At 40.1% G+C, this 25627-nt stretch overlaps 4 protein-coding genes across 11 annotated transcripts in view; 1 reads left to right on the top strand and 3 right to left on the bottom strand.

Moving 5' to 3' along the window:
- Nucleotides 1–179: 179 nt before the first annotated feature.
- ing1 (inhibitor of growth family, member 1) lies at nucleotides 180–6066 on the bottom strand. 6 transcript variants are annotated; one of them, XM_038720735.1, is made up of 6 exons: nucleotides 5919–6058; nucleotides 5117–5172; nucleotides 4846–4902; nucleotides 4542–4722; nucleotides 3118–3266; nucleotides 180–2122 (listed from the first exon to the last, which is right to left on the bottom strand). In XM_038720735.1, exons 3-6 carry the CDS (start codon nucleotides 4873–4875, stop codon nucleotides 1481–1483), a joined length of 1002 nt encoding a protein of 333 aa, XP_038576663.1. In that variant the 5' UTR covers nucleotides 4876–4902; nucleotides 5117–5172; nucleotides 5919–6058; the 3' UTR covers nucleotides 180–1480. The 6 variants fall into 6 exon arrangements, with proteins under 6 accessions (XP_038576663.1, XP_038576664.1, XP_038576665.1 ...); XM_038720736.1 differs by having other exon boundaries at nucleotides 4855–4902; XM_038720737.1 differs by having other exon boundaries at nucleotides 4870–4902.
- Nucleotides 6067–7184: 1118 nt separating this feature from the next.
- naxd (NAD(P)HX dehydratase) lies at nucleotides 7185–13409 on the bottom strand. Of its 3 annotated transcripts, XM_038720731.1 has the most exons (11): nucleotides 11969–13262; nucleotides 11372–11818; nucleotides 10949–11099; nucleotides 10811–10856; nucleotides 10632–10720; nucleotides 8868–8976; nucleotides 8387–8437; nucleotides 8159–8263; nucleotides 7942–8062; nucleotides 7652–7775; nucleotides 7185–7552 (listed from the first exon to the last, which is right to left on the bottom strand). In XM_038720731.1, exons 1-11 carry the CDS (start codon nucleotides 12483–12485, stop codon nucleotides 7402–7404), a joined length of 1911 nt encoding a protein of 636 aa, XP_038576659.1. In that variant the 5' UTR covers nucleotides 12486–13262; the 3' UTR covers nucleotides 7185–7401. The 3 variants fall into 3 exon arrangements, with proteins under 3 accessions (XP_038576659.1, XP_038576661.1, XP_038576660.1); XM_038720733.1 differs by lacking the exon at nucleotides 11372–11818 and having other exon boundaries at nucleotides 13256–13409; XM_038720732.1 differs by lacking the exon at nucleotides 11372–11818 and having other exon boundaries at nucleotides 13104–13357.
- A 1854-nt stretch (nucleotides 13410–15263) lies between these two features.
- Nucleotides 15264–20407, top strand: rab20 (RAB20, member RAS oncogene family). Its single transcript, XM_038720734.1, has 2 exons — nucleotides 15264–15666; nucleotides 19207–20407. Exons 1-2 carry the CDS (start codon nucleotides 15477–15479, stop codon nucleotides 19803–19805), a joined length of 789 nt encoding a protein of 262 aa, XP_038576662.1. The 5' UTR covers nucleotides 15264–15476; the 3' UTR covers nucleotides 19806–20407.
- A 51-nt stretch (nucleotides 20408–20458) lies between these two features.
- The window catches only part of LOC119903684 (collagen alpha-2(IV) chain-like), a 52103-nt gene continuing 46934 nt past the window's right edge, over nucleotides 20459–25627 (bottom strand). The window contains exons 40-45 of the mRNA XM_038719907.1: nucleotides 24909–25009; nucleotides 24659–24805; nucleotides 24429–24545; nucleotides 23876–24067; nucleotides 22481–22767; nucleotides 20459–21737 (exon numbers count right to left, since the gene is read on the bottom strand). Coding sequence (XP_038575835.1) covers nucleotides 21483–21737; nucleotides 22481–22767; nucleotides 23876–24067; nucleotides 24429–24545; nucleotides 24659–24805; nucleotides 24909–25009 — 1099 coding nt within the window. The 3' untranslated portion in view covers nucleotides 20459–21482. The remainder of the gene's footprint in view (nucleotides 21738–22480; nucleotides 22768–23875; nucleotides 24068–24428; nucleotides 24546–24658; nucleotides 24806–24908; nucleotides 25010–25627) is intronic.

Genomic DNA, 25627 nt, shown 5'->3' with positions numbered 1-25627 from the left:
ACCATGTCTTACTGTGTTGTGAACTCTGTTACATGCATGACAGAAGGAGTGTATTCACGTTCTTGTTCAGTACTCATGTATATAAGAAACCTGCAACTGAATTTATGTACAGATTTTGCACTGGTTGTCCCCCATGTCATGTTTTTTCAGCACTTGTAAATAAAAAAAAGGCGAATCCATCTGTTTTGCGTGAAGCTTTTTATTGTAACTGCAAATTCTATATTATTTTCTTGCTTCGACAGGGGTTAATACTGATGCTGTGTCAAGTTTTGTGAGACCAGTATGTCAATTCAAGGCAATGCCAGTGAGGTAAACTGTGGTTTTGCATACAAATATAATCTAGTCCCTAAATAACATGGGAGTTATCATTGCTACATCAACATATTAAACATGCCAGAAATGCCACTGTTAAAGTTGTATCACTTGAAATATACACTAGAGCAACAAAACTCATCACTTGAGTTATAAGTGAAACTTTCTAGTGTGATTGACGGCTTATTTACAACAGATTACAAATGTAGGCTGAAATCACTTCCTATTTAGTATGTAGTATACTATATTTACACCTTTTTATTTGAATTGACTAAAATGTAAAGATTTTTTGTTCCTGTTCTCCATACTGGCCACAAAGAGATACCTCTTAAAGAAACTTAGTGATGGGCAACAAAATCTATAGTCCAGCGCATCTTAAAATTCCTTCTAAAGTTCAGCAAAAGCAAATGAGACTTCAGCAGTATCCAGTTACAGTCTCACTAAAACTCTGTAAAGCCAAAGGGGGCAGCAGATTCAGGTGATTATTCACTGTAGTTTCATTACTAAATGCCACCCCTTTCACATAGTCTTGATACATCGTTCAGAAATATCAATGATATAAGTATACTTTACTTCCTGCTAACAATCCCACAATGCGAAGTCACATTTTACAGAAAATCTGTTGTGACACTTATGTGATGATTCAATAAGATGCTCCACAATTGTCCAAAATCTCAGTTTACTGCTCACTACAGAATAAACTACTACAGTGTGTCTGTTAAATAGGAAGTAGTGCATGAGTGATTATGGACACAATAGTTTACTTAAGACAGGACACTGCACAATGATGTCACCTTCATTTTCTATGGATTCTTCACTTCACCCTGAATTGATGTAAACATAACATTCTTCTTTTGTTTAGAAATGTTTTATTTGTTAATTGAGCATATGTGAAGGGAGGAGGTGATGTTGCATGCATGATGACAAGGGGATGTAGGACAGCTGGCTACATGCAGGTTGTACTGTACTATGCTCATTCTTTACAAATGATCCAAACCAGGAGGGAGCAATCTTGTGTCTCAGCTATGCAGCTACAGTTACAAAAATAACTATTTACAGGATCCCTCACAATTCAAAACTTTTCAAAACAGTTTTGACAGTAAAGGGAAACAAAGAGGACATAAAATTACATTTGCGCAATAGTGTTCATTGGCCCAGACAGAGCGAGCTACCTGTTGTACGCCCTCTCCTTCTTGGCCCTCTCCAAGGCCTTGTCCATGGTCTTCTCATTCTCACCCCTACACTTGGGGCAGTACCACTTGCCCTTGGGCTTATGATGGAGCCCAACACAGGAGAAATGAAACCACTCAATGGGACATTCATCGTTGTCGCAGCCAATCATTTCTCCGTAGGACACCTGCTCACACAGGCAGTATGTTGGCTCATCTGGATCAATGGGCAGGTCTGGGGGTGATACTTCTCTCTCAGACTTTCCTTTTGACCTTTTCTTCTTCTTTGAACTTGTTTTGGCCCTTTTTTCCCGGGATGCCCCCACTCCCACTTCCTCAGCGTGATCCAGACCTCCGTAACTTTCCCGTGGTTCTCCATTTTTCTGACGTCTCGAGCGTTTCCCTCCAGCCTTGTCTCCGCCGCCTGAGCCGGGGGTGACCTCGTCACGCTTCTTGTCATGGTGGCTAGTTTTGCCCGGCGTGATGGTGGCTGACGATGATGATGATGACGACATCATGGATGCTGCAGTGGTTGTCATGGATGTTGCTGTGGGGACGTGGCTCTCTGGGACTTCTTGAGAGGAAAGGAGAAGTTCAGAATGCCAGTCCAGCTGTCGTGTTCGGTTCTCAACCAACTCCACCTGAAACAAAGAAAGTACACGGTGACTGAAGTGCAATTTATACTTATACGCCCTAACCTACAGTGTAAGCAATGCACGTAGCCATGCATGTTATACTTGCCGGCCAAGCAGGCTAACTTCCAGTTTAGCCCTCCACTAACTTGAGTGGGGGTTAAAGGATATACGTGCAGCTCTTGTAGACTTTTCAAATGTTATCGACCGAATGGATCACATTCTGATAGTGACATTTCGTGTGGGTAGTGACACTCAAATATATTGATCCACCATTTTACAGCCACTGGATTAGCCGCTAGTAAAACTTACTTCAAACCACGAAGCACTACATGTGGGCTTGGAGGAAATGCAAGGCTACCCAGCCGACCAATTGCAGTTCTTACGGTCTGCCGTGACGCGACGTCTAGTTACATTTTTGGGAAGGTGCACGTCAGGCTACGGCATATGTTACGGGGTTATGTGAAGGCTACAGCGTAGATTTGAAGCAGAAGTATAATCAAGCTTAAAACTTGTTTAGTTGGGTAGATGATGTTGTAACCTGTAGTATGGCCTTCCTTGGATAAATCATACAGCTTTACAATGGTTTAACCTCTTCTCTAAGAATTAAAAATAAAAGCTGAAAGAGATGCATCCACTGCCATTGTGACATACCAAACATTTGTTGGAAGTGGAAGATTCAATATGGTGTTGTTTATGATAACCCTCTAGTGTGGAATTATAAGAAGACGACTCAGTGTTTACTGCTGTTGTTCCTGGTACTTATTCCAGTGAAATTCAAATCTGTGTAAAATGGAAAACCAGTTACACCCCAATACAAAAAGGCCTTTTAGCAGGCCTGTAAAACCTTTTTTACTTTGTATGTACTCAGGGTAGATTATTTCTGAGCACACATGTTCCAGGAGAGCACTTATCTATGCTCACACAGTTACACACACACTCTGACCTTGAAGTTTGCCAATTAGCAGCTCGACTGGAGCAGCTACAGGGTGTTCTTTACGTACCATTTGACCAGCAATCTGGATCTTCTCATCTCCGAGCTCTTGACTGCGAATCAGCGCCCTCTGAATGGATAACTGAAGCTTTCGCCTCTGAAAAGAGTCAGATTCCCGGCGATACCGTTCATAAGCATCATCAAGCTCCTTCAGAACATCTGCCAATAAATAAATCAATGGGGGGGGGACAAGTTGGAATAAGAATACTGAAATTCAACATATTCTCAAAATGTACAGACAAAAGAAATGTCAAACTTTCACCTAATTACATTTTGTAATAGATAATTTCTCCAATGCATGTGTGAAGGGTGTTGGTGAAAATTTTGTGAACAAACTGCACTATTTACTATATACCACTGTATGTCTGCCTAGTGTAGCAAGTACTTGTGGCTGTAATAAACTGTGTTACTGTTCTGTAACATCACTTAACTAAAACTAATGCTGTTTAATATGATAGCCAATAGATAGTGCCAAAATGGTTATAATGGTAATTTTGGAGAATGTAGTTTCCAAAGCTGTTTTTTAGGTTTTTGTATTCTGTGAATTTCTACTAAGAGGTGTGATTATAATAAGTCTAACTAGGTGAAACAAATATGACCACACCTATATGTTAAGTTGTATACATTATTGCAGTGTTGTTGTATTAGATTGCATTTGCAAGTTGTACATAATAAACTGGCAACTGAGTGTAGTTTTTGGGTTCAGGTGTGTCACTTATCATGCACGGAATGAAATATTCAAGTACATTATAGTTTGTGATCTTATCTGGAGACAAATCTGTTAGTTTAGTCTGCTGTCAATGGACATGAAAGGTGCATCCTGTATGTTGAACAAGCATGCCATTTAAAGCAGGAGATGATACCGACTACTTCCGGGGAAGGTGATGAGACTGCTGAGTGGGCAAAGTGGTCGACTTTAGGCACAATCTAGTGAGAGAGGTTAAGAGCTATGGTTTCAGACATGCAGGTGCAATGTACTCTGTAGCTTTACATTATAGTTACATGTCTACAATGTGCTATGCAAAGTGTTTAGCAGGAACACCAGTACCTGCTCATTTACTTGTTTACAATGAAGTAAAACAGGAAATAGTTTAGAAGCTAATTGAGTGCAGTTGTTCTGACTTTATAAGTTGCTGTTGACAAAACATTCATATATAAATGTGAATTTACTATCCACATTTGCTGAATTGTATGCCCATCTGAAATGCACACTACCACTGGACAATAAACCGCTGCTCACCTTGCCTGTTGACATCCTAATAACATATACTGTTTGCCTTTTTTTTTAACTAAGGAAGCTGTAAAGTAAAATATTTAACTATGTTTATTGTTACAACCTGATTTCTGTAATGTCTTTAGTTTTGATTTATGTAGAAATATTTGAAAGGGATTTGTGTCCTTCGCATCAGTGACTGCATGGTCTAGGTTCTTTACCTTGATACCTGGCATCAATTTCCTTCATGAGAGACACACTCCTCTGCAAATCAAAAGGTAATGACTCCACCAGGTCCAGATACTCCTCAACATAATTCACAACAATGTGGCTTGGGTCACCATTGGCCGGGTTCAGCATTGCGGCTCCGTCTTTACCCCTGGACGTCCCCGACACCTGTACCTGTTAACAACAAATCATTATTAAAATGTGTGTTGATGCTGTAAAGCCACAAGTTACTGCTCTTGCAGAATGAACGTTAATGCTCAAGTATTTAGAAATAGGTGTTTTCTTTGCAACCATTACTTCATTTACTTGCATCAGACTTTCCTGCATTGCTTCTTGTTTTCCAGTATAAATGATCTGAAATCAGATCGGAAATATAAACGATAATGGTCAATAAGTGAAAGGCGGGGGGGGGCAACTAATCTGGAGTCAGCCATCCTGAAACATGCAACGTGTACTATAAATCTGCCAACAGAGAGCTAACTAGTTTGTGACCTTAGAAAAATAACTCGACAAGAATATAAGTAACTATAAATAAGCGCCAGGTAACTTAATATAGATAACTACCCACTTGAAGTTGTTAGTGCGTGCACCTCATGGTGTCCTTTAAGGTCTTCTACGCACCAACTGAGACAGCAAAGACAACAACAGAAACATTAATGTTAGCTAGCTAGACTTCCCAATGAACTAGCCGTCACGCTAAAAATCGTTACTATGGTTGTCGATGAGTTATATTAATAAAAATAAATTCACTCCTGACCTTAAACATTTCCATCGACAACAGCTGAGTTCCAGCGTGTAATGTAAATGATAATTATCGCTAACTTCAGCTAACGTGTTTTACACTGCTGGCGAGTTTAACGTTCACGTCAAAGTAACGTTAACTTAAAAATAACCAACTTTCTCTTCTTTGCAACTTTGCCTTACTATTTTTCTACGCGATACGCACAACAAAATACGATTTTCCTCGTGACGTGCATTAACTTCAGTCGCTGGCTGACATCGCTGAAGGTTTAAACCAACGATGATTTATTCGATGCGTCAAACACAAAGATTATTAACGTAGCAACGCCAAGGGAAACATTAAACAGCCACTTCATTCACCCAGGGGCAAACCCCACAACACTTTAGCTGATAAGCTAACGTTACAGAAACAAAGACAAAACACAATCGTTGTGACAGTTTAAGCGGTCTTATTTGTATCATATTTGCTTCAATGTAACGTTTTCTGTTAGCCAAATTAGCCTCTGTTAGCTTTTAACGCATAACGTTACTGAACGAGCCACGACACTAATAAACGCAAAAACAAACGCTCAACATAACTTTATTACACTCACGTAGCAGTTAGTAAGGCGGCTTACAGATGAACTTACCTGTGCGGATATCAGTAGTTTTTCTACAGCAAACGTTTAACACACTGTGATGCTGCTCTGACTCTCGGTGCTAACGCTACGTCGTGTACGGACTGCAGGTCCTACTACTGGCCCCCGACAGCAGCTAACGTTAGCTGTTAGCTGAAGTGCCTGAACAAATGTTTTCAGTTGTGCGCATGCTCTGCAACCACAGATACAGGTTGAATGAATTAATCAAATATACAGTGGTGGATCAAGTATTCAGATGCTTTACTTAAGTAAAGGTACTAATAACTCACTGTAAAAATAGTCTGTGAGAAGTAAAAGTACTGCATTGAAAATGTTACTTGAGTAAGTATGGAAGTATAATCAGGAAAATGTACATAAAGTTTTAAAAGTACTCAATGTCCTGTGACTGTTATACTATATTATATATTATATTATTATTCCTCACGCATTAATGTAAAGCAGGATTTTATTGCTGTAGTTGGTTGATGTTGAACTATTTTGTATCAGACTGCAGCTAATGATTATCTTCATTATGGAGTAATCTGCTTATTATTTTCTATATTAACCGATGGTAGACATTTTGAAATAGTGAGAAATGTTGTCACAGTTGCCAAGAGCCAAAGTGACGCCTTCACAATGCTTGTTTTATCAGTCAAAACCTCAAAATTATTATATATACATAAAATAATCAGAAGGAATCAAAATAGTTGCCAATTTATATTATATATATATTATAACAAAACATCATATTTTATAAAATCTTAATATGTTGTGTGTAAAAATCTTACTTTGTAAAGTAACTAGTAACCGAAGATGTCAGATAAATGTAATTAATTAACAAGTACAATATCTCCCCCTGAGATGTAGGAGTATAAGTATAAAGTGGCATTAAAAGAAAATCCCTCTGATTTGTACTTTTTTTAACATTGTCATTTACATTTTAACTTTGTGATACTCAACCAGCACCTAAAATACCCTTCTTTCATCTCATTGACTGTGTAGTTAAACAGACATGACCATGTTACAAATCAATATTGCCACCCTGTGGCGATAAAAGCACGTTGCCATGATATTGGCTGCTTTTGAGAACTTGTTCAAAAGGTCTCTTGCACAAAATCTGATTTATTTTTAAAATTTAAAGAAGTTTCTGGTTTACTGTGCACCCATTTATCTTACCACCTCAGTCTCTTTGGTGGGCTGTGAAGAATTCAGCTATTGCAACATGTTTGGTTGAATACATTCATGATACTACTTCAGAGATGGAAGACCAAGACCGCGTTTGTTGGTTTTCTTATAGGGTTCATTTAATACACCTCAAACAACAAGTCAGTGTATATTTTTGCACCAGATCGCCCTCACCTTCATTCAAATTCAGCTTGATGAGAACATTTTCCTCTAGTCCACCCATTTGCTATATCAACAGTTTCAGAGAATGTAAAATTGAGTATGTATGTATAGCTTTTTAAACAACAATTGTGATTTCAGTTGGCCGTTTTCAGCTTTCAAATATCTTTTTGAAGGCTGAGCCAATCTCCTGGATCATGTCTGATGTGGTGGTGGACCTGCCATGTCGCTGGAATGCTTGACTGTTGCACTGTCTTGTAAGACAGCAGGCCCCGAATGCTGCAACCACTGAAGGATTCACACTGGAGGAGGACAAAAAAAATTACAGATTAGGAAATGGAGAGAAATAAATGGTGCTATACACACTAGTATTAACACACAATGCACAAACATGTCTTTACCTTTTGATCATCCCAACTGCAGAGGCAGCATGTGCCCAGTGTGCCAAAACTCCCATAGATCCGGATAGAAGATCACCCTGTCCACCACATCTTCTTCCACTGCCCTCAATACTGCATGAGATCACTGAAAACAAGAAGGCACAACTTGATATCACACTCATGAAAGAAGGAGATCCAAAGGTTCTCAGATCCGAGAAATGACTTACACAAATAGAAAAGGTGAAAGATTGGCTGGGAAAGTTTGTCTCATATATATATTTTTTTTTTCTGTGCATGGGCTTGATACTAACCCTTACTGCCGTCTGAAATGAAATCCTGTTCTCCTTTTAGCACCAAAGTGAGGTTGCCCATGGCTGCACTGAGCTGCATGACGCTGCGTTGATGATCACTGCTGTCCATGGGCTCATGGTGCTAAGGCAGAAACACACACACACACACAGTTTAACAGACAGCATTGTATGTTTTATGCCATCAACTGGTGACTGACTCAACTCTGCAGAGACCCACCAGTGCCTCATACAGTCGGGTGAACTCCATGAAGTTAGGTGTAAGGATGCCCTTCTGGTACCCTTGAATAACAGATGGCTGCTGTGTTACTAGCCATAATCCGTCCTGTTGAAAACAAACAAATGACACACACACACACACACACACACACAAACACACACACACACACTCAGTGATTGTGTATGACTTTGTAAATAATATCCCATCTGTTCAACAGCTGGAACTTACTGCATCAATGACTATAGGGATGTCTCTTGCTTTAGACTTCTCAATCACCTCCTAAAAGAGAGAAAACACATGTACTTGTTTCTTCAGATTAATCTTTAAACTGGATTAAAGTTCAGCTACAACTCCACAGTACAACTGTCCTATTTACCCTGACAGATATTCGAGTTTCAGGTGTATACATTTCTTTACCCACAAAAGGACAGATGGCTTAAAGTTCAGAGTCACAGTATCACAAGTATAACAGTCTCTCATTTCTTTGACATTCTCAGAAATATACATGCCATGTTTTCTGGGAAATGAAATTATAATTTTCACCGTTCTCACTCACAGGGAACCACAAACAAAGACTTGTGTTGTGCAGCTTTAAGTCGTCACTAACAATTGTTAAATATGTGATTTTACTTAAGTGTTGTGGTTATGCACAAGCAGCTGGTCCAACAGACTGTTTGAGTGCAAGGAAGAGTGAACATATTCTACATGCCTTGGTTGTTTTCAGTAACAAGTCTTCTCTCCCTAGACCTGGTCCCACCACAAGGCCGTGCAGTCTTGGGAGCCATTTTTCTATCTCTTCCACTGCATTAGGACTGTCCCTTGACACACACACACACACACACACACACACACACACACACACACACACACACGTTAGATGTGTTCGAATGCACAAACGATCACAAATCTTACCCTTGTTAGGCTCTTATTCCCAAAAGCAATTTTTTTTTTTTATGCATTACACAGAAATAATCCCGGTTTTCATTGATAAAAACTCGTATGAATCAATTTACACACACCCATTCATGCACGATGAAGACCAGTAGTTGAAAGGAAGGATGCGAACATGCCTCTGTGGCTCAAATTACCTCTATGTCCATTGCCAAAATTTTGAAGAGACCATATCTGCTTTATTGTTGCTGGGATATGCTATTTGCTCTCCACTACTCTTAACAATTTCGGCATGTTTCTTTGAAGCCTAAAGGTGTATATACAGTTGCTAGTTTATTAGGTACACCTAGTTAAAACTAATTCAGTCTAACACAACAGTAAAAAAGCAATATATCCTCCCTTTATGAAGGTTATAATGTTCCATTTTTATTTAGAGAGTCGTTGATTGAACTCTACCATCATTTTGTAGGAGACAGGGGTGTTTCTGTTATTTAGCTCAGTGGTTCTCACTGTTATTTTCAATATTATTCCATCCATAAGTGACATAATGTATGACTATTTTAGTCATAGATTTCATATACTTTCTGTAATAAAACATCTAAAAGCAAAATTGCAATCAGATGGGAGACACTGGGACAGAATTTTATCAAATGGTGGTCTGTTCTCTAATTTGTGTCAGTTAAGGGGTCCTTGATGTGAAAAACCAGTAAACCACTGATTTACCGCACACTAACGTTTCAACAAAAATGTCGAGGTCACGCATTTGTTTTAGCTCGGTGTACCTAACGAACAGGTAACTGAGTGTAGCTGATGTTAGATTCAGAAATGTCAGTTCACATGCACTTGATTAGCAAACACTTGGCATGTCATTGTCATTAATAACAACTACATTCCATTTAAGTGAGCTAGTTCCAGGCTCCTGGTATTGTGCATGCTGGCTCACTGGGACACTTTATGTAACTGAGCCATTGTTAACTAAATGTGCTTCACATGTGCTTTTCCTGCTATTGTAAGCTAAATGTCTGCTGTGAATAAGTCACTCTTGTCACTTTCACATGTCTTATATTGATTTTCACTGAAGGCCCTTTGGCGATTCTGACACCAGAACCCACCCTCAAAGTAAAGCTCCCTGTCTACCTACAGTTACATCTTTGCTTACCTTAGGAAAACAAAGAGCTTATAGGCATTATGCCATAAACAGATTATCCACTCATCATGGTGAGAAAGCACCATGACGGCCAGAACAACTTGTAACCCTTCATCGAAAATGTGTAGACTAATTATAGGCAATTAGGAAAAAAGACCTTATACTGTGTTATAATTCTACTATTAATCCCTAACAACAAGCATTACAAAAGGTTTACAACAGCTCTTATAATGTATTCTGAAAGTGTTACAATATGTTACGCAGGTATCGTCTGTACTACATTATAAATATGGGCTTCATAGAAATTGTTACTGCAGTTTTCTTTGACGGATTAGCCTAGTTTTTGTGATTTGTGAACTACAAACACACATACTGAATTATGGCCCATCAACAGGACATTCAGATCATAATTGGTCCAGGTAGAGCTTTACTTACAGAACAGGATGAACTATGAGCTCAGGGCTGTATGATTTGATTACAGGTGCAGCATCTTTGGTGCAGAACACATGAGACAAGTCAGCCCCCTGGACACAAGAAAAGGACACAGTCACAGCACCAGACTGAGTAGCATTAATGATAAATCTGTCAGAAGCATGATCAGAATTACCGCTTACCACTTTCAATGCAGAGATGGCAGCAAAGTATGGAGCTCCAGTATAGCTGTCAGGAGGTGGAGAAAATTAAGGCAAAGAATAGCAAATTACACTTATGTTGGATGAATGGTGTTAATATGCAGGATGAGTATGACATACTCTTGGCATCCTCCAACGATCCCAATACGTCCATCTTGTCCCTTGTGCTTTTTGGATGTCAGTGGAGGGACTATACTCTTTACCATATAGAGGATGTCATCATCCATGCCTCTGCGTGATGTAGACCCCAAACTGTAGTAGCGTTCAAACACTGAGGAAATAAACAAAGTGACCACTTTGAAGTTTAGCCTGAGTCAGTGTCTAATCTACATTTTTACCTTCCACACACACACACTAAAACAGAGATAATAATGTGCTGTGAGTTAAATATATTAAACAAACAACCTAATTAAAGAAAAACAGTGAAATGGAGTAATGGCTCCCTCATTGTGCCTTCACATTACAGCTGATACGCCTTTCATTTCTGTTTTCTCTTCATACAAATCCACCTCAAGGCTGCACACTTGAAACCGAAGCTGATACCTAATGCCTGGGGATCTGGGTTCAACTGTTGACTTTGCTGGGTGAAACAGTCTGTCTGGGGTGAAGGGCGTCTGAGATAACCGGACTGGCCACGTGTGCATGACGGGGACGCACTGGAGAGCCCGGGAGCATGGGCTGGAGGAGCCGTTTTGGAGGGAGTGTTTGCAGGGCCTGGTCTGGCAGAGGAGATGCTGGAGAACATCTGCCCGAGCATCTGAAGCATGTGCAGCTCCCTGCTGTGCTCAGCTTCTCTGCGACGGTCTTCCGCCTGCAAGCGCTGCTCCTCCATCCGGTAGAAGCTGTCCTCTGCCTGGGCGCTCTGCTCCAGAAACTGCTCCATTAGTTTCTCCATGGGGAAGTTAGCACGCCGCTTCCTTGGCCGCTTAGGTGCTCTGGCTGACAGCTTGCTGACCGACTGGCTGCTGTTGTTTGGTCTTACTGAGGTGCCTAGAGTAGAGAGGGGTGAGACATTATGTGATGAATCTTTGAGCATAAACAATCAAACTATCATGGTTTTAGAAATGACAAAAAAACAAAACATACTGCATCCATCTGACACAGAAGAGCCAATGAATGTGGACCAGGTGGAGCACTTACTGTTGTTGTTGCCCACTGTCACTTTAACTGGAATAGGGATGGGAACTGTTGGATATTCCAACTTCACTTCAGTCTCTGCAGGATAAGGACACTCTCCTGTACTCTCAGAGTATGCATCCTGAGCATCCTCTCCATCCTCCTCCAGGCCGTCCACGGCCTCCTCTCCTCCCGCCCCGCTGTCTGTGAACTCCTGAGGGTCAAGAGCGGGCCGGTTGCTCAAAATCATCTCCATGGTGTCATAAAACTTACAAATCTTGTGATACTGCCCGTTGTTCCGTAGGTTACCTTCCTTTGCTAGCAAGTACTGTCTCTTGAGGCTTTTGATCCGCACGCGGCATTGTTCAGGCGTCCTTTCAAACCCCATCGCACCCAGCCTCCGGGAAACGTCGCGGTACACGAAGCTGTTTCGGAAGTTTCCATCCAGCGCCACCTGGATGTCCTGCTCCCCCCAGATGTTCAACAATGTCCTCGTCTCTACGTCCGACCACAAGAACCCCCGCGTTGTGTTTGCTTGCATAGCGGATCCTTACAGAGTAACCTCCTCCACACGGAGTTGAACGGATATGTTGACACTGCGGATTATGATGGACGTCTGCTCTTTGCTCTTAGCTGCATCAAAGCCGCGGGGCGCCGCCGTCCAAAACAACGTCAACAGCGACAACTGGCCATTTAGGTAGCTTAGAAGGACTTGTGTGGGTAATATATACTGTTTTCAACTTGGGAACCATTCCAATACCTTGTAAATATAAACTCTTTGTATGCTAGCCAAAGCCTAGCCGTCTATGTTTATCCTTTCACGTCGTTAGCAAAATACGTAACGTAGCGCTTTGAAATAAACTGACTGGGGATCGGTGTCCCGAACCCTTTTTACAACCTTTCCCTTCATTAGGGAAATCTAAAAACTGACCTCTGATCAGTCTCTGAGGGTAACTTCACCTTTCTCCGCCTGCTCATCAGCATGCTAGGTGTCTGCGGGGTCCTAGAGACCCTGTGTACTCAAAAAGCTGTCAACTCCTCCACCAACATGTAAAGGCAAAGGTACCAACAAGATTTAGAGTCGTATAATTTAGCTAGCTAGTTACAGCTACCAGGACGTTAACATAAACACACTTTCATAATACTTCCTTCACGTTACCTTTCCCGTTCAAACAGACCAATGTGGCGACAATCGACAGCGCAACTGTGATAACGCAAAAGGCGAGCAAGTGAATCTGTTGAGGCATGTTTTCATTAACTGCAGCCACCGACATGAAGCTTTCCCCCTTTGTTGAACACAGTTCTTCTTACCTAAACTGGAACTGCGTGTCAACGCTGACAACTGTACACAAATGATCCTGATCATGAGGCGCCCTAACCCAGTGCGGCAGTACAGGAAGGAGAGGCTTATGATGCCTTTAAAGGCTGCTCGGACACTAAAGATCCCAGTAGGTTGAGATCTGTCAACAATCAAAGAGCAGCCAGCACAGTTGAGCAGCTGTTAAAGCGGAAGTACTTAAAGCTGCTCTTCTTCTAATAGTCGCTAGATGCTGATATGAACAGAGGGCACTGATATCCCCCCAAATATGTATTTAATCACCATAATATCAACTGCAATAAAATATTCTAAGATAAACGGTAGCTATTCTGGGCTGACTGATACAGGCTAAAGACATCTGGGATGACATGGAACCAAGACAAACACATCAAATATAGATAATAATAATGTAAGCACAAGGACAGTTCCTTTTAATTTTGTTCACTGTATTTTATTTCATTGCTTTCATTCATTTCATTCTGTCTCCTGTGCATTAGTTTGTTAAATGTGATACTGCCCCCTGGTGGGATTGAAGACATGAGAATAGAATACATTTGCAATTATGGTGCGCCTTGTGTTTGCAAGAGGGATCATAATGCTTCTCAATTCATAACAATGGATTCATAATATTGATAAATAATTAAAAAGCTGTGTCAGTAAGCACACTATTTTGCTGTTCTCAATATGCTTGTGACAGTATGGCGAGCGTACATCAAGCTTAATATGTTCAGGTACGCTGGTAAACTGGTGAACGTCTGCATATGCTTGGAGTATGCTCAATGTCAGGCCTGTACATTTGGCCTGTATATTTGTAGATGTTCCAACCTCAAGGTATAAACATGACTTGTTGCTCACTGCATTTGTCAGAAATAATAATACTTAAAAAAAAATGTTTAAATCAGTTATCACATGTCTCACAATTTAAAAACTTTAAAAAGCAACAGGCTTTGAGAACAAAAATATACAAGCACACTTTTTACACGCAGTCCTGTATAACAACATTTCATTATGAAATGTAGAATACATTGAAACATATATAATATATAAACTTTTGTAAAACTCTTCTTAAAATGCATTGCTGTATTTGTTGTTCCATGCTTAGCAGAGAGGGACAAACCTTTGCACTCTCCCAACAAGTGTCATATATATATATGACAGCACTTGAACGCAGCACATGAACCGATGACACTGGAATTATTTTAAAATCTTAAGGGTAAACTTAAAATGAGAAGAATTTAAACAGTAAAATGTAGCCCGCTGTAATTATTCAGTAAGACAACGTTATTGCCTGAGCTTCATTTTGATAGTGGCTTCTCAAGTGAAAAGCTTCTCAAGTGACCCATTTCCTCTCCATCAAGTTTATTATTATTTTTTGATTAAAGAATCTGTATGTGTCATGGACATGGTCAAGTTTGAGTGCAAAAACGACCACCCGGTGATCCAGTAGCGCAAATCGGGCGTAGTACATAGGTTCTTTTATTGCCCTGAGTTTAGCCTTGAAGGTGAAAAAACACACAAATCCTTCATACTTGGCTGTATACAAATCCTTCTTCCTCACTTAAACTTGGTAGACCCAAGTAACAACCATGGCCCAACAGATTAAAGGCGCAAACATTTAAAAATGTGTTGAGGATAATATTTTAGTGCATTTTGCTAAAATGTTTGATAATGATCCTTGTATTTCCCGTTGTGTGGTATAAACTATATAACATCTTTTCTTTCAATTTCATTTAAATCTTAGATGAATATAAATATACATAAAACCTGTATCTTGAGTTTTTTGTTAATAAAATTTTAAAAGTAAGCTGTTAATCCTATTTGTTTTTGCCTTACCCACTTGTTGCTTTATTTTTCTCTTCACTCATATATTGTGCAAGATTTCTCAATCTTAAATAGCCTAGTTTACTCTTTAAACCTGTTGACCGTACCTGAAAGGCGCAGTCAGGGTTAAAAAAAAGCACCATTATAAATTTTAGCCCCTCCTACTTCCTGTTTCACCTCAGTTACTTTTTGAAGTTCACAGTCAGAAAACAGATTGAGAATGAGCCAACGCTGAATATCACGCTGTCAACAAATTAACTTTCGCTCATAAAATGGCGTTTTTCAGAGCAATTCGCGACCCACCTGGATTTCATTCTACGAGCTAGACCGTGTTTTTTGTTCCCTACGGATAAAAAGGGAAACAAGCTCTCCTGTAGCGGGACTGGGACAACCATGCCCGAGATGTCGAAGATGAAGAAGCCCGACGTCAAGGTCGTTATCCTGGGAGACATGAACGTGGGGAAGACGTCGCTTCTCCACAGGTACACCGAGAGGAAGTTTAAAGACACCATCAGCACCGTTGGAGGGGCGTTTTTCCTCAAACAGTGGGGACCTTACAATATCTCCATATGGGACACTGCTGGTAATACCTCGTTCATGTTATCTATTCAGCCTTCTCTCATTGTTTGTTTCAAACTCTTATCAAGCCTCATTCCTCCAGTTCATTAACTTGTGTTTACCTGATAACGCGTGACCCACCACCTGAAGCAATCACTGGCATGTGACCGCTGCACAGGCAGCACTTTGCAAACCTGCCCCTGCGCGCTATGTGAGTCTCACATGTAAAACATGACAGATTAAACTTCTCAGTACTAGTGCTAAAACATATAATATAAAAAATGCCATGTCATATAGAGCCCTGAACAATGAAGTTTTCAGGTCAAAACAGGGCATAAACGACCCGATAATCCAAGAAAACCAACCTTTAAAACAACTTCAAAATAAATATGTGCACAGTCCCACACTTTTTAAAAAATAATACCAGCTGCTTTATTTACTCATTTGATTTTAGGGGACATGCTGGTCAAACTATGTGAGAAAGTCCCTTTTTAACACATTTCTTTTGGCTTTGGGAATTTAAGGTAAATATTTGTTACACATCTTCATGATATGTAGAATACAATATAAATTCATTTCATTGGAGAGAATGATAGCTTTATTAATAATGAAAGCAAATGTTTGTTCTAGATTTATTTTGTTATCATATGGTAAGATGAATTTGAAGCCCTGTAAAGTTATTGCAAACACCAGCCTAACTCCTGAACTATTAATAAAGTGATTTTGAGTGGGCCAACAGAAAACCAGCTTACACTTAAAGGCCCTGTCTGTTATTGTGCATAGACCATATACTGTTTTATTAAAAAATATATATCGTGCTACGTGTGATAAGTCACTTCACTCTGTTTCCTGCTTGCCTAACAGATGTTTCAAAAAATCATGGCATGCTTTGTCTTGTGCTATATTGCCTAATATTGGACTATTCTGACATAATCAAAGTCATTGTCGTCTGTGTGCTCCTGGCCATGAACAGGAGCCTGAGATTAAGGCTTCAGAAATGCCAACCACTGCTAAAGATTTGACTAAAGATGGACAATTCCAAGTGGATTTAACTTATATCAAAGTGAAAAGCCTCTAAAACTACACTGTCTTCTAAAAAGTTGTGAGTTATATTAGTAGAAGAGCCTGTCTACATGTGTTGTGGCCACCATGACAACACAAACTGCAAAGGCCCTCATTCTGCCAGATAAATTAATCTTGAAATGCAAGGAGATCTGTTTTCAATTAGCCTACGTCATTAATCATTTAACCTTTAGGTCTCAAATGTCAAGAATAATGATGACTGTGTATCACAAGTTGCTGTTGCGTTGCCTTAAAGTTGACCAATACTTGAAAAACCCAGAGGACTTTAAACAATGATGATATGAAACCGAGAGGGAAAGCACGTTTTATGTGAAACTACAACCAGCTAATGTTGAGTATTGTTTTTTTTTTTACTCTCGGAAAGGACTAAAAGGGTAAATTATCACAATTGGTTTGTTGCTGTAAATTAAGTACAGGAATTGTACTCTTGAATTAAAAGGACTGATTCTACCAGTGAGTATGTAACCATCAGTGGTGAAAAATAATTGTCATTTATATCAGGCATGTTGCTCTGACCAATTATGCCTCCTTAGTAGGCTATGAAATAGAGAATACTGCTCATTTGAATGGAATGAATGTTATATACAGAAGCTGTTATTTCACTGTAATATTGACTACATATACAAACTCCTGTTTTTCTAGAACTACTGCCCCTAATTAACCTCAATGATCACATGCTGGTGGATTAAAATTCACTTTCTCTTTATTTAACTAATTTGGCTATGACAGGAATAATTTGGTGATCCATCTCGTTACTGCTGATGAATAAGCTGAAAACCGCACCACTTTCCAGGATTGGGTAAACATGAATTACAGTAAACCCTGTTAGCCAAATAACACACTTGACTAAAGCAGAGTTGGTGAGCCATAAGGAGGAGATGAGGAAAGGGCGGACACATAACCAGAAAGCCATTTCCTGTCTGTGTTCCCCAACTCCATGACCTCTGACAGGAGGCTGTTGTCCATGTTTTATTTAGTCACTGTTGTAGAATAATGCCAGATCAGCACCGAGTCATTCAACCATAAAGCTTTGGAAGAGTGGCAGTTATAAGGGTTGTCCTAAAATCTGTCGGATGTGTGCTCAGCACATTGGAAAAAAAGGCTCTCTGCTCCTTTTTAATCCTCCACTGATAATGACCTTTCCAGTTTGACGGTTTAGTGTCAAAGCCCCCTATGAAGGCGTTGAAGCTGCGTACCCTGTTCCTCTTAATAGTCACATGTCACGGCTATGACAGGAAGACTTGACACCCCGTGCTTCAACCTGTCTTTTCCAAACTTGCATACAGTAGTATTTTCCAGAAGCACAGTGAGACATAGTTAGGGGCTTTTAGTTTTTGTCACTTCAGCTAACAATGTGTAAGAAAAGAAATATCTTCCTACCTCAGACCTTCATGTATTCTGATATATTCCAGAAGGTATTTGTGATTTAATGAATGTAATGAATACACTTCAGTAGCATTATAGCTGTCAATCAATCAGTTGAGTGACAGAAAAGAAATCAACAAGTGTTTTGATAATCTGTTAATTGTTATACTTCAATCAAAGATGCCAAATGTTCTCTGGTAATGGATTTGCTGCTTGATGGTAAACAGAATATCTTTGGGTTTTGGACACAAAAAATATAGACAAACGGGTAAATGAGAAAATCATCAGCACATTAATCAACAGTGAAACTATTTATCTGCAACCCTAGATATAGATGGGTAGAAAATGCAGTCTAATGCAACAGTCCTGCAATAAATCCTACTTTCATGAAGGTTATCTGTTTTTGTTGAAACTGAGAAGTGTTGATTTGAATGTCTGGTAATTTTGCAGGATGTAGATTATGTTACTGTGGAATTATATTTTCTTATACTGAGAGATGTGTTTTTTTTTTGTTGAATTAGCTCTCAGTGGGGTGGACAAAATATTAGAGCAGCCTCCAAAAAGACCTATAAAGTTGAATCAGTACCTCAACATTCATAACCTTCTTGAAGTCAGGAATCATTACATGACTACATTCGTTTTAGCTAGGGCTGGGAGATATGGCCAAAAATGTTATCACGATAAAATATTTCATATAATTTAATATTGCTAATTGTCACAATAAATTTCATCAATAATTTTTTCGTAAAACTGTTTTGTTCCAGTTACATTTCAAGCAAAAAGAATAAAGCGTTTTCTAACACTGATGGTTGAATAAAACAAGGGATGTGAAGATGCGTACAACACAACTAATCAGATAATTTTAAAAATCATAGTTGGGGGTACCTAATATAGTGCTAATATTATCCAATGCCCCCAGTGGTATTCACGCACAATGTTCCCTTTCAAGAGTCCTGCATATTTCAACAACAAAGGTTGTTTCTGTTTTCAAACTGCTGACTATCTTGCACAACTTCTCTCTGTGCTGTGTCCCTCCGCAGCGCTGCTCATAAAGTATGGCTGTTTGAAGTCTGTGTTCATGGTCTCCGACGTTGACGAGCTCTCTCTGTCTCCTCAGGTCGCGAACAGTTCCATGGGTTGGGCTCAATGTACTGTCGAGGTGCAGCCGCGGTAATCCTCACTTATGACGTCACCAACTGGCAGAGCCTAGCAGAGCTGGAGGAGCGCTTCCTGTCCCTGACTGATACTGCTAACCATGACTGCATTTACGCTGTAGTGGGCAACAAGGCTGATCTCACAGACCCTAAAGCTCAGCTATTCCTGGATTCAGATGTGGCATCTGAGGACCGAACTGAGTATGAGGAGGAGAGGACAGAACCAGAGGTGCTGACTGCTTGCCCCACACCCCCTGCCTCCCCTGTGTCCTTCTCTGGGATGATTCTACAGAAACAGGTTGCCCCCGAGGATGCAGCGGCTCTTTATGGGAGAATACTGCGCTACAAGGGCCTGGAGGAAAACAGCAGCCTGCCTGCAGAGAAGATGTGCTTTGAGACGAGCGCCAAGACAGGCTATAATGTGGACACGCTCTTTGAAACATTGTTCGATCTGGTGCTGCCTACAATCCTGAGGAAGAGAAATGAGAACAGAGAGTCTCCTACCGTGGACCTGGAGGATTGCAGAGAGTCCAGCAACAAGCGGAGATCCGCCTGCTGCTAGGATCTGGCAGAGGAAGGTGGAGAGGCCGCCACCAGCGGAGACTTGTTTTTAAACAAAGGACAATCAATGGGCTGGTCTGCGCACCAAATACATACTGTGATGGTACTACTTATTTGCCTTGACTGAGAGCCAATAGCATTAATGATCTACTGGTAATGCACACAAACACATTCTTGATTCTGTGAAGTCAGTAAAAGCAACTAGCGTTCATAGTGTTCACTGACATTCTGTCTGTAAGGAAGGGAAATGAGCGCGTGCTGCGTTATCACTCGATGCTTTGAAACCTTCCACCCCAATGACTGAACCTGCACTTGATGTCTGTGAGCAAACAACACACATAAGCAGTCAATAACTGCCATTTGTTAATGTTTTGGAATGATAGTGGCACAAATGCAACAGAGCTAATTGTTGGGTGGTTGGCACATTGCACTGTGTTTATTATAGGTGTTTTTTGTTTTGTTTTTACACAAACCACTTATTTTGTTTTATGCTCCTTTTACTAGCATTGTTTATATTGTATCAGCACATTTGGAACTTTTCAATGAGTCAATACCATGTAAATTTTTAATACGCAGTCATAATAAAGATTTTTTCATTTTGCAGTCCATCTGGTCTGTCAGATTAAGATAAGATTGAGAGTAAAATGACAGAAGTATAACAAAACAACATTTTATATTTGCAATCCAATGAAATCATCATGTTATGAAATTTACAATAATTACATTACAGTTAAACAAATGTTGGTTCATGGAAATGTTTATTTCTAAAGTGTGTATAGGTGAAGTAGAACATTTGACCTACTTTCTGAATTCTGTTAAAAAAACAACTAATCTAACTCAGGATCAGATTAGTGACCACAGCAAGGATTTGCTGCACTCAGACCTTTGATCCAAGCTGTTTACATTCTGTCCTGTTGGTAGTTTGGGGCAGTTCAATAATTAGCAGATTTGTAAAGGAATATTAATGTGACATGAGTAGTATTATATGATAGAGAGAGATATATATATTTAAACTCTAAGGGAAGGGGGGTCAAGTTCATTCAGCTGATATAAATACAAAGGGAATCAGTGCACTGTGTGAATGAAAAATAAAGAGTTACAGACAATTTTGCAGTAGTTGATAAATGCATAAAACAGATTAACGGCTTGAAACACTGTGATATTATAAAAATAGGGTTTGTAAGAGCAATGGAATAAAAGCAGGATAATACTGTCAATAGAATGAGCCAACAGACTCATTCTTCAGTTGGCTGAGAAGCAGTGTTAGTGGCTTTTTGGTGGGCTGTACACCCTAAACAATAAAAACGTCTAGATAAACTGAAGCAGTGCGAACACAAGGGCATCTTTGGTTCAGCTGTAGTGTACGGTCTCTGATCGTTAACATTGAGTCATAGTAGCTGAGGTAATAAGTTAAACAGTAAGCACCAACCCACATTTAACACAAAAATACTTGTTTTCCCATAATGCTGTTTACCTCATTATGGATCTCTCCTGTTTTATCTACAGTGGGACGTTTCACTCAAAGCATCACAGTCATTGCATATGTGACCTCTGTGGCTCAGCGAGAAAGTTTTCCCCATTGACATTGGTCTAGTCCTTTTGTTTGGTTTAGTACATGGCTAGAGAGACAACGTTAGACCACTGTCAATGGAACAACTTTCAGTGCTAATGTAGATTCTCACAAGTTCTTCATGCAGACCTGGCAGCGGCTGATGCGTGACAGGAGCTGGCCTGCTTTGAGCGTCTCTGATGACGGCTCAGTGTGGAAAGACTGGTCTATGGAGGTTAGCCAGAAGCTATGCTTGTTAGCAAAGTAGTGGCATGTGCCTTTGGCTCCGTTACACTCAATGAATGGTGTTGTGCGGAAGTCCTCCAGGCAGGAGCCAGGCGATGACAAGGACTGACCACCGCCTTCATTTCCTGCTGCTGTGTGCTGTGAAGACAAAGGTGAGAGGGAATTAAATCAGGCAGGTGTGATGTCAAACGTGTCTAAAAGACCAAAACCAACAATGAATTGACCTACTAACAATTACTGTCTCTGAAGCAGAAGCCAGACATTGCTTATTCCTCTCTGGCATAAAAACAATTAAAAATACAAAAGTGAGTCATCGTTGTACTGGGCGACATGTTCCTTACAATGAACATGGTTAACTTTGAATAATACATCCTTCTTTCACCAGCACACCAAATCTGACGCTGAAAATACACAATTTACTCTGGTTTGAGAAATGTCAGGTTTTTTTGTTTGTTTTTGTCATGGCAGATAATGTAGCCAAATGAATCAAAAACAGAAAACTAAATAAACGATGGACGGTAGGGGGAAAATGAGGTGACTTCCTTGTCTGGAGGCAATACTGTTAGGAGATCTGTAAACCTACATGATCTCCAACAAGTTAGTATTGTACTTCCACAAAGTTAGGGGATTATGAAAAAACAGATTGGCAAAAAAATGTGGTCAAAATTAAAGCAGCAGAGGGCTGAGATATAATGACTTTGTCAGCAACATGGGTCAAGCTTCAAAAACGCTGAATCCCACAATTTCCACACCACCACTTGACAGTGCCTGCTAAAGAGAGCCTTTCTGATCGGTAGACACCCACATCTCTCAGCACCTTTCGATTTTATGACTCTTGATCTTTTCATTTAAACATATTTGGAAGGAAGACTAGGACCCACCATGAGATAGGAGTAGCCGATCCACATGCTGCGCCAGCCCACAGGACACTGTGGGATGGTGATGTCCTGACTGTGGACTGCGATGGCAACTGATGGAGCTTCGCATACTGAGCAGCGGCTGATATACGGTTTGATCTCTCTCTCTTCTACGGGCATCATAGGAAGAGGAGCAGTAGTTGACAACCAGTAGGACTTATCATTTCTACTTGCATAGTAACAAATGTCTCCAGGATTGCAGTACAAGAAGGGCATGGTGTTGAACCGCGGGAGGCAGGAGCCAGCCAAACCTGAGAAGGACAACAAACCAAATTATAGATGTTTATTGACATGGCAAATTTTATAAACAAATTAAATCTCATTCCTTTAATGCAATAAATAAATTACATTAAATAAGAAGGAAATAATTACCCATTTAAAAACAGATTAAGAAGTGAATTTTAAAAGATGAAAACAGCTGGGGGGGGGGGATTTACAGTCAAAAGATCCTAAAAAGTAGTTGAACACAACAGAGAAGTTTTTAACGTGAACCTTTAAATTATGAGATAATGTTTAAAGCTAACGTGTAGTAAAGCAGTAGCACATGTTGAATAGCATAATAAAGGCAAAGTGACTCAGTAATGTCAGTTATTCAGTAACATCTACCAAAAATTTGCTAACATTCAACACCATAAGCTAGTGGCCATACCAGACCAAGTAAAGATGTAGAATCCCCTGAATCTATTAAGTGGAGCTAGGGTGCATTTTATGACTTATGAAATCAACTTTTGATTTGCAATAGGAACAGCGGGGTATTACTTCTTTTAAAAGTTGCATAGTCTTATTTTAAAGGTGGTAAAAAATTACTTTGGAAATGTGTTCCAGCTGTGTGTGGCATGACAAAGTAGTTTCTGTTTTGGAGATAGAGTTTAACCAGTTTTGGAGTCTATAGTTTTATGGTATCACCTGTGGCAAAAGAACAAGCATTGGAAATTATTATATCACAAGTGAGAACACTGCCAGCACTGCCTATGTACACAAGAGAAGACTGTGCCAATCAAGTCTATTCTCTCTCCTTTTCGGCCCCACCATGCCACTGTAGCTCTAATTGAAATGTGAAATTTAAAACTTAAGCACACTGGCTAGTCTAAATGTCCCCAAAAACTGCCGGCAGTAAGATCTGATGAGCCAAACCTCTTTGGAATGTCTTCTGGTTCATTGGATCACAATGCCAGAGAAATGTAACGTGGGAATGTTCGCCGGACCGTCAATACATTCAGACAGGACTGTGCTGTAACTCACACTGACATACTGTATGTCTAGACAATGCACTGATAACAGATTTTTCCCCCAGCAACAAAATAAATTGAGATGGTATCTCTAGAATACTAACATGATTTATAGTTCACTCTGACTTACCAAGATCCTGGTTGTGGGCCTTTTCCTGGCCCTCGAAGTACAGCAGACTGTAGCCGTCCCACAGTTTTGACATGCCCACAGGACACATGGGCGTCTGCTCTGATTGGCTGTGTTTCACCAACAAGTAACCCACGCTGACGCTGCGGCCAGGCATACCAGGTAACCCAGGGATACCAGCGTTGCCGCGATGACCTATTGAGGAATGGGGAGTTCACCACTGTGTTTAGCAAAATGATCTAATTGTGAATTATATAATACATCCATACATACACATACTGTACATACCATACACACATATAGGGTGCATGTGGCCTAATTCTTTTATAACTTCCCTCAAACTCTGGCAATCGTCTCTGCTAATATGATTACATAATCATACAAATAGACCTTGAGGAAATCTCTGGCCCCCAGTTCAGGGCTTATTCATTCACTAAACCAAGTTTCACAAAAAATAACAATTACAAACCTCTTGGTAACTAGCTCCACCTTCTTTAAATCTGTTAATCCAGGATGATTAACCTAATCCTAAACTGCAACATGGGGTCAGACGCACCTTCCATGCCTTGTAGACCGGGATGGCCCATTTGTCCAACTTCTCCACGAAATCCAGGCACTCCTGGTCTACCGCCAACCCCAGGCATGCCCTTCAGCCCAATGGGTCCCATGAAACCTGTACGGTAAGAGGATATGTGTATGTTGCTGAGCTGAACATTTCTCTTTGGTGTGCTCAAGAACAAATATTGAAGACTAGAATAACTAACTAGTTTAACTAGAATAACTAACCTGGATCCCCTGGTGGGCCTTGTGGCCCTGGTCCCCCTCTGACCCCCTTTGGTCCTTGGATACCCTGCGGTCCTGGAGGGCCTCTCTCTCCTGGAATTCTGCGGGGAACTGGAAGAGGACCCTGGTTGCCATCCAGCCCACGGACGCCTGAAACAAGGAAGGATCATTTTATAACCAAGACAAAAACACAAAAGCACATATGTGGTAACTCGTGAGCAGCCAGTATGTGTTGTGAACTTGCATAATTTACCTGGGGGTCCAGTGTCTCCTTTTGGACCACGTGGCCCTCTTTCCCCCTTCACACCAGTCATACCAGGAACTCCCATCATTCCTTGCTCTCCTTTTACTCCTGTAAGAAAAAAAAGCATATGAAGACTGGACACAGGTCGAAGCTTGTGATCATATTAGCAAGACATATGCCACATGCGCCTGCAGACAGGTGCTTCAACAAGATTTTACAGGCTGAGACATAATTATTAGCTGAATGCCAGCTAAGACTTATTAAAGAACTATTAGTACTTTACAGAGGCATCAGCAGAATTGGAAATCAAAATGTTTAACTCACAGTAGCATAAAATTACAATATCTTTCCTAGCTTAGTTTGTGGGTTTCTTTGCAATAATTAGTGGTATTTTAAGCATTTTAAAATGTTTAGGTTATTTGACTCTTGAATATAAACTGTTGACGCTATTTTTTTTAGCTTATAATATGTTTTATTCGTATGATTATTTTATTAGTATGCTGTGTTGAATGAACAATACTGTGATATTGTTGCCAGATAATGTATCGCAACAGATCATATCACAGTTTATTATGTATTGATTATTTGTTCCAACTATATATTTCTTTTGTATTGTTCAAAATGACCATGTAGACTGCAGACAATGACGTGTGACATTCATGACCTGACAACGTCCATGACAAAATTGGAAGTTAAGTTCCCCTTAAGACTTGTGGTACATCAGTAAT

Source organism: Micropterus salmoides, unplaced genomic scaffold (assembly GCF_014851395.1).
Source record: "Micropterus salmoides isolate LMB-PRFRI ecotype aquatic unplaced genomic scaffold, ASM1485139v1 Ms_hic_scaffold_15, whole genome shotgun sequence".
Taxonomy (NCBI): domain Eukaryota; kingdom Metazoa; phylum Chordata; class Actinopteri; order Centrarchiformes; family Centrarchidae; genus Micropterus; species Micropterus salmoides.
The sequence above is the reverse complement of the archived record's forward strand: the minus strand, read 5'-3'. Positions and strand labels throughout refer to the sequence as shown.

Bases quoted from the DNA above. Each gene is read 5' to 3' on its own strand.
- ing1 (XM_038720735.1), bottom strand. From the start codon at position 4,875: ATGCAGGAAAGTCTGATGCAAGTAAATGAA. The intron at 3,267-4,541 runs GTAAAGAACCTA...ATTTATTGGCAG, and splicing joins AATTGATGCCAGGTATCAAG to ATGTTCTGAAGGAGCTTGAT. The intron at 2,123-3,117 runs GTACGTAAAGAA...TCTTTGTTTCAG, and splicing joins TCCAGATTGCTGGTCAAATG to GTGGAGTTGGTTGAGAACCG.
- rab20 (XM_038720734.1), top strand. From the start codon at position 15,477: ATGCCCGAGATGTCGAAGATGAAGAAGCCCGACGTCAAGGTCGTTATC. The intron at 15,667-19,206 runs GTAATACCTCGT...CTGTCTCCTCAG, and splicing joins CTCCATATGGGACACTGCTG to GTCGCGAACAGTTCCATGGG.
- naxd (XM_038720731.1), bottom strand. From the start codon at position 12,485: ATGCAAGCAAACACAACGCGGGGGTTCTTGTGGTCGGACGTAGAGACG. The intron at 8,438-8,867 runs GCATGTAGAATA...TCTCTCTTTTAG, and splicing joins TGTTACTGAAAACAACCAAG to GAGGTGATTGAGAAGTCTAA. The intron at 7,776-7,941 runs GTTAGTATCAAG...TCTTGTTTTCAG, and splicing joins CATTTCAGACGGCAGTAAGG to TGATCTCATGCAGTATTGAG.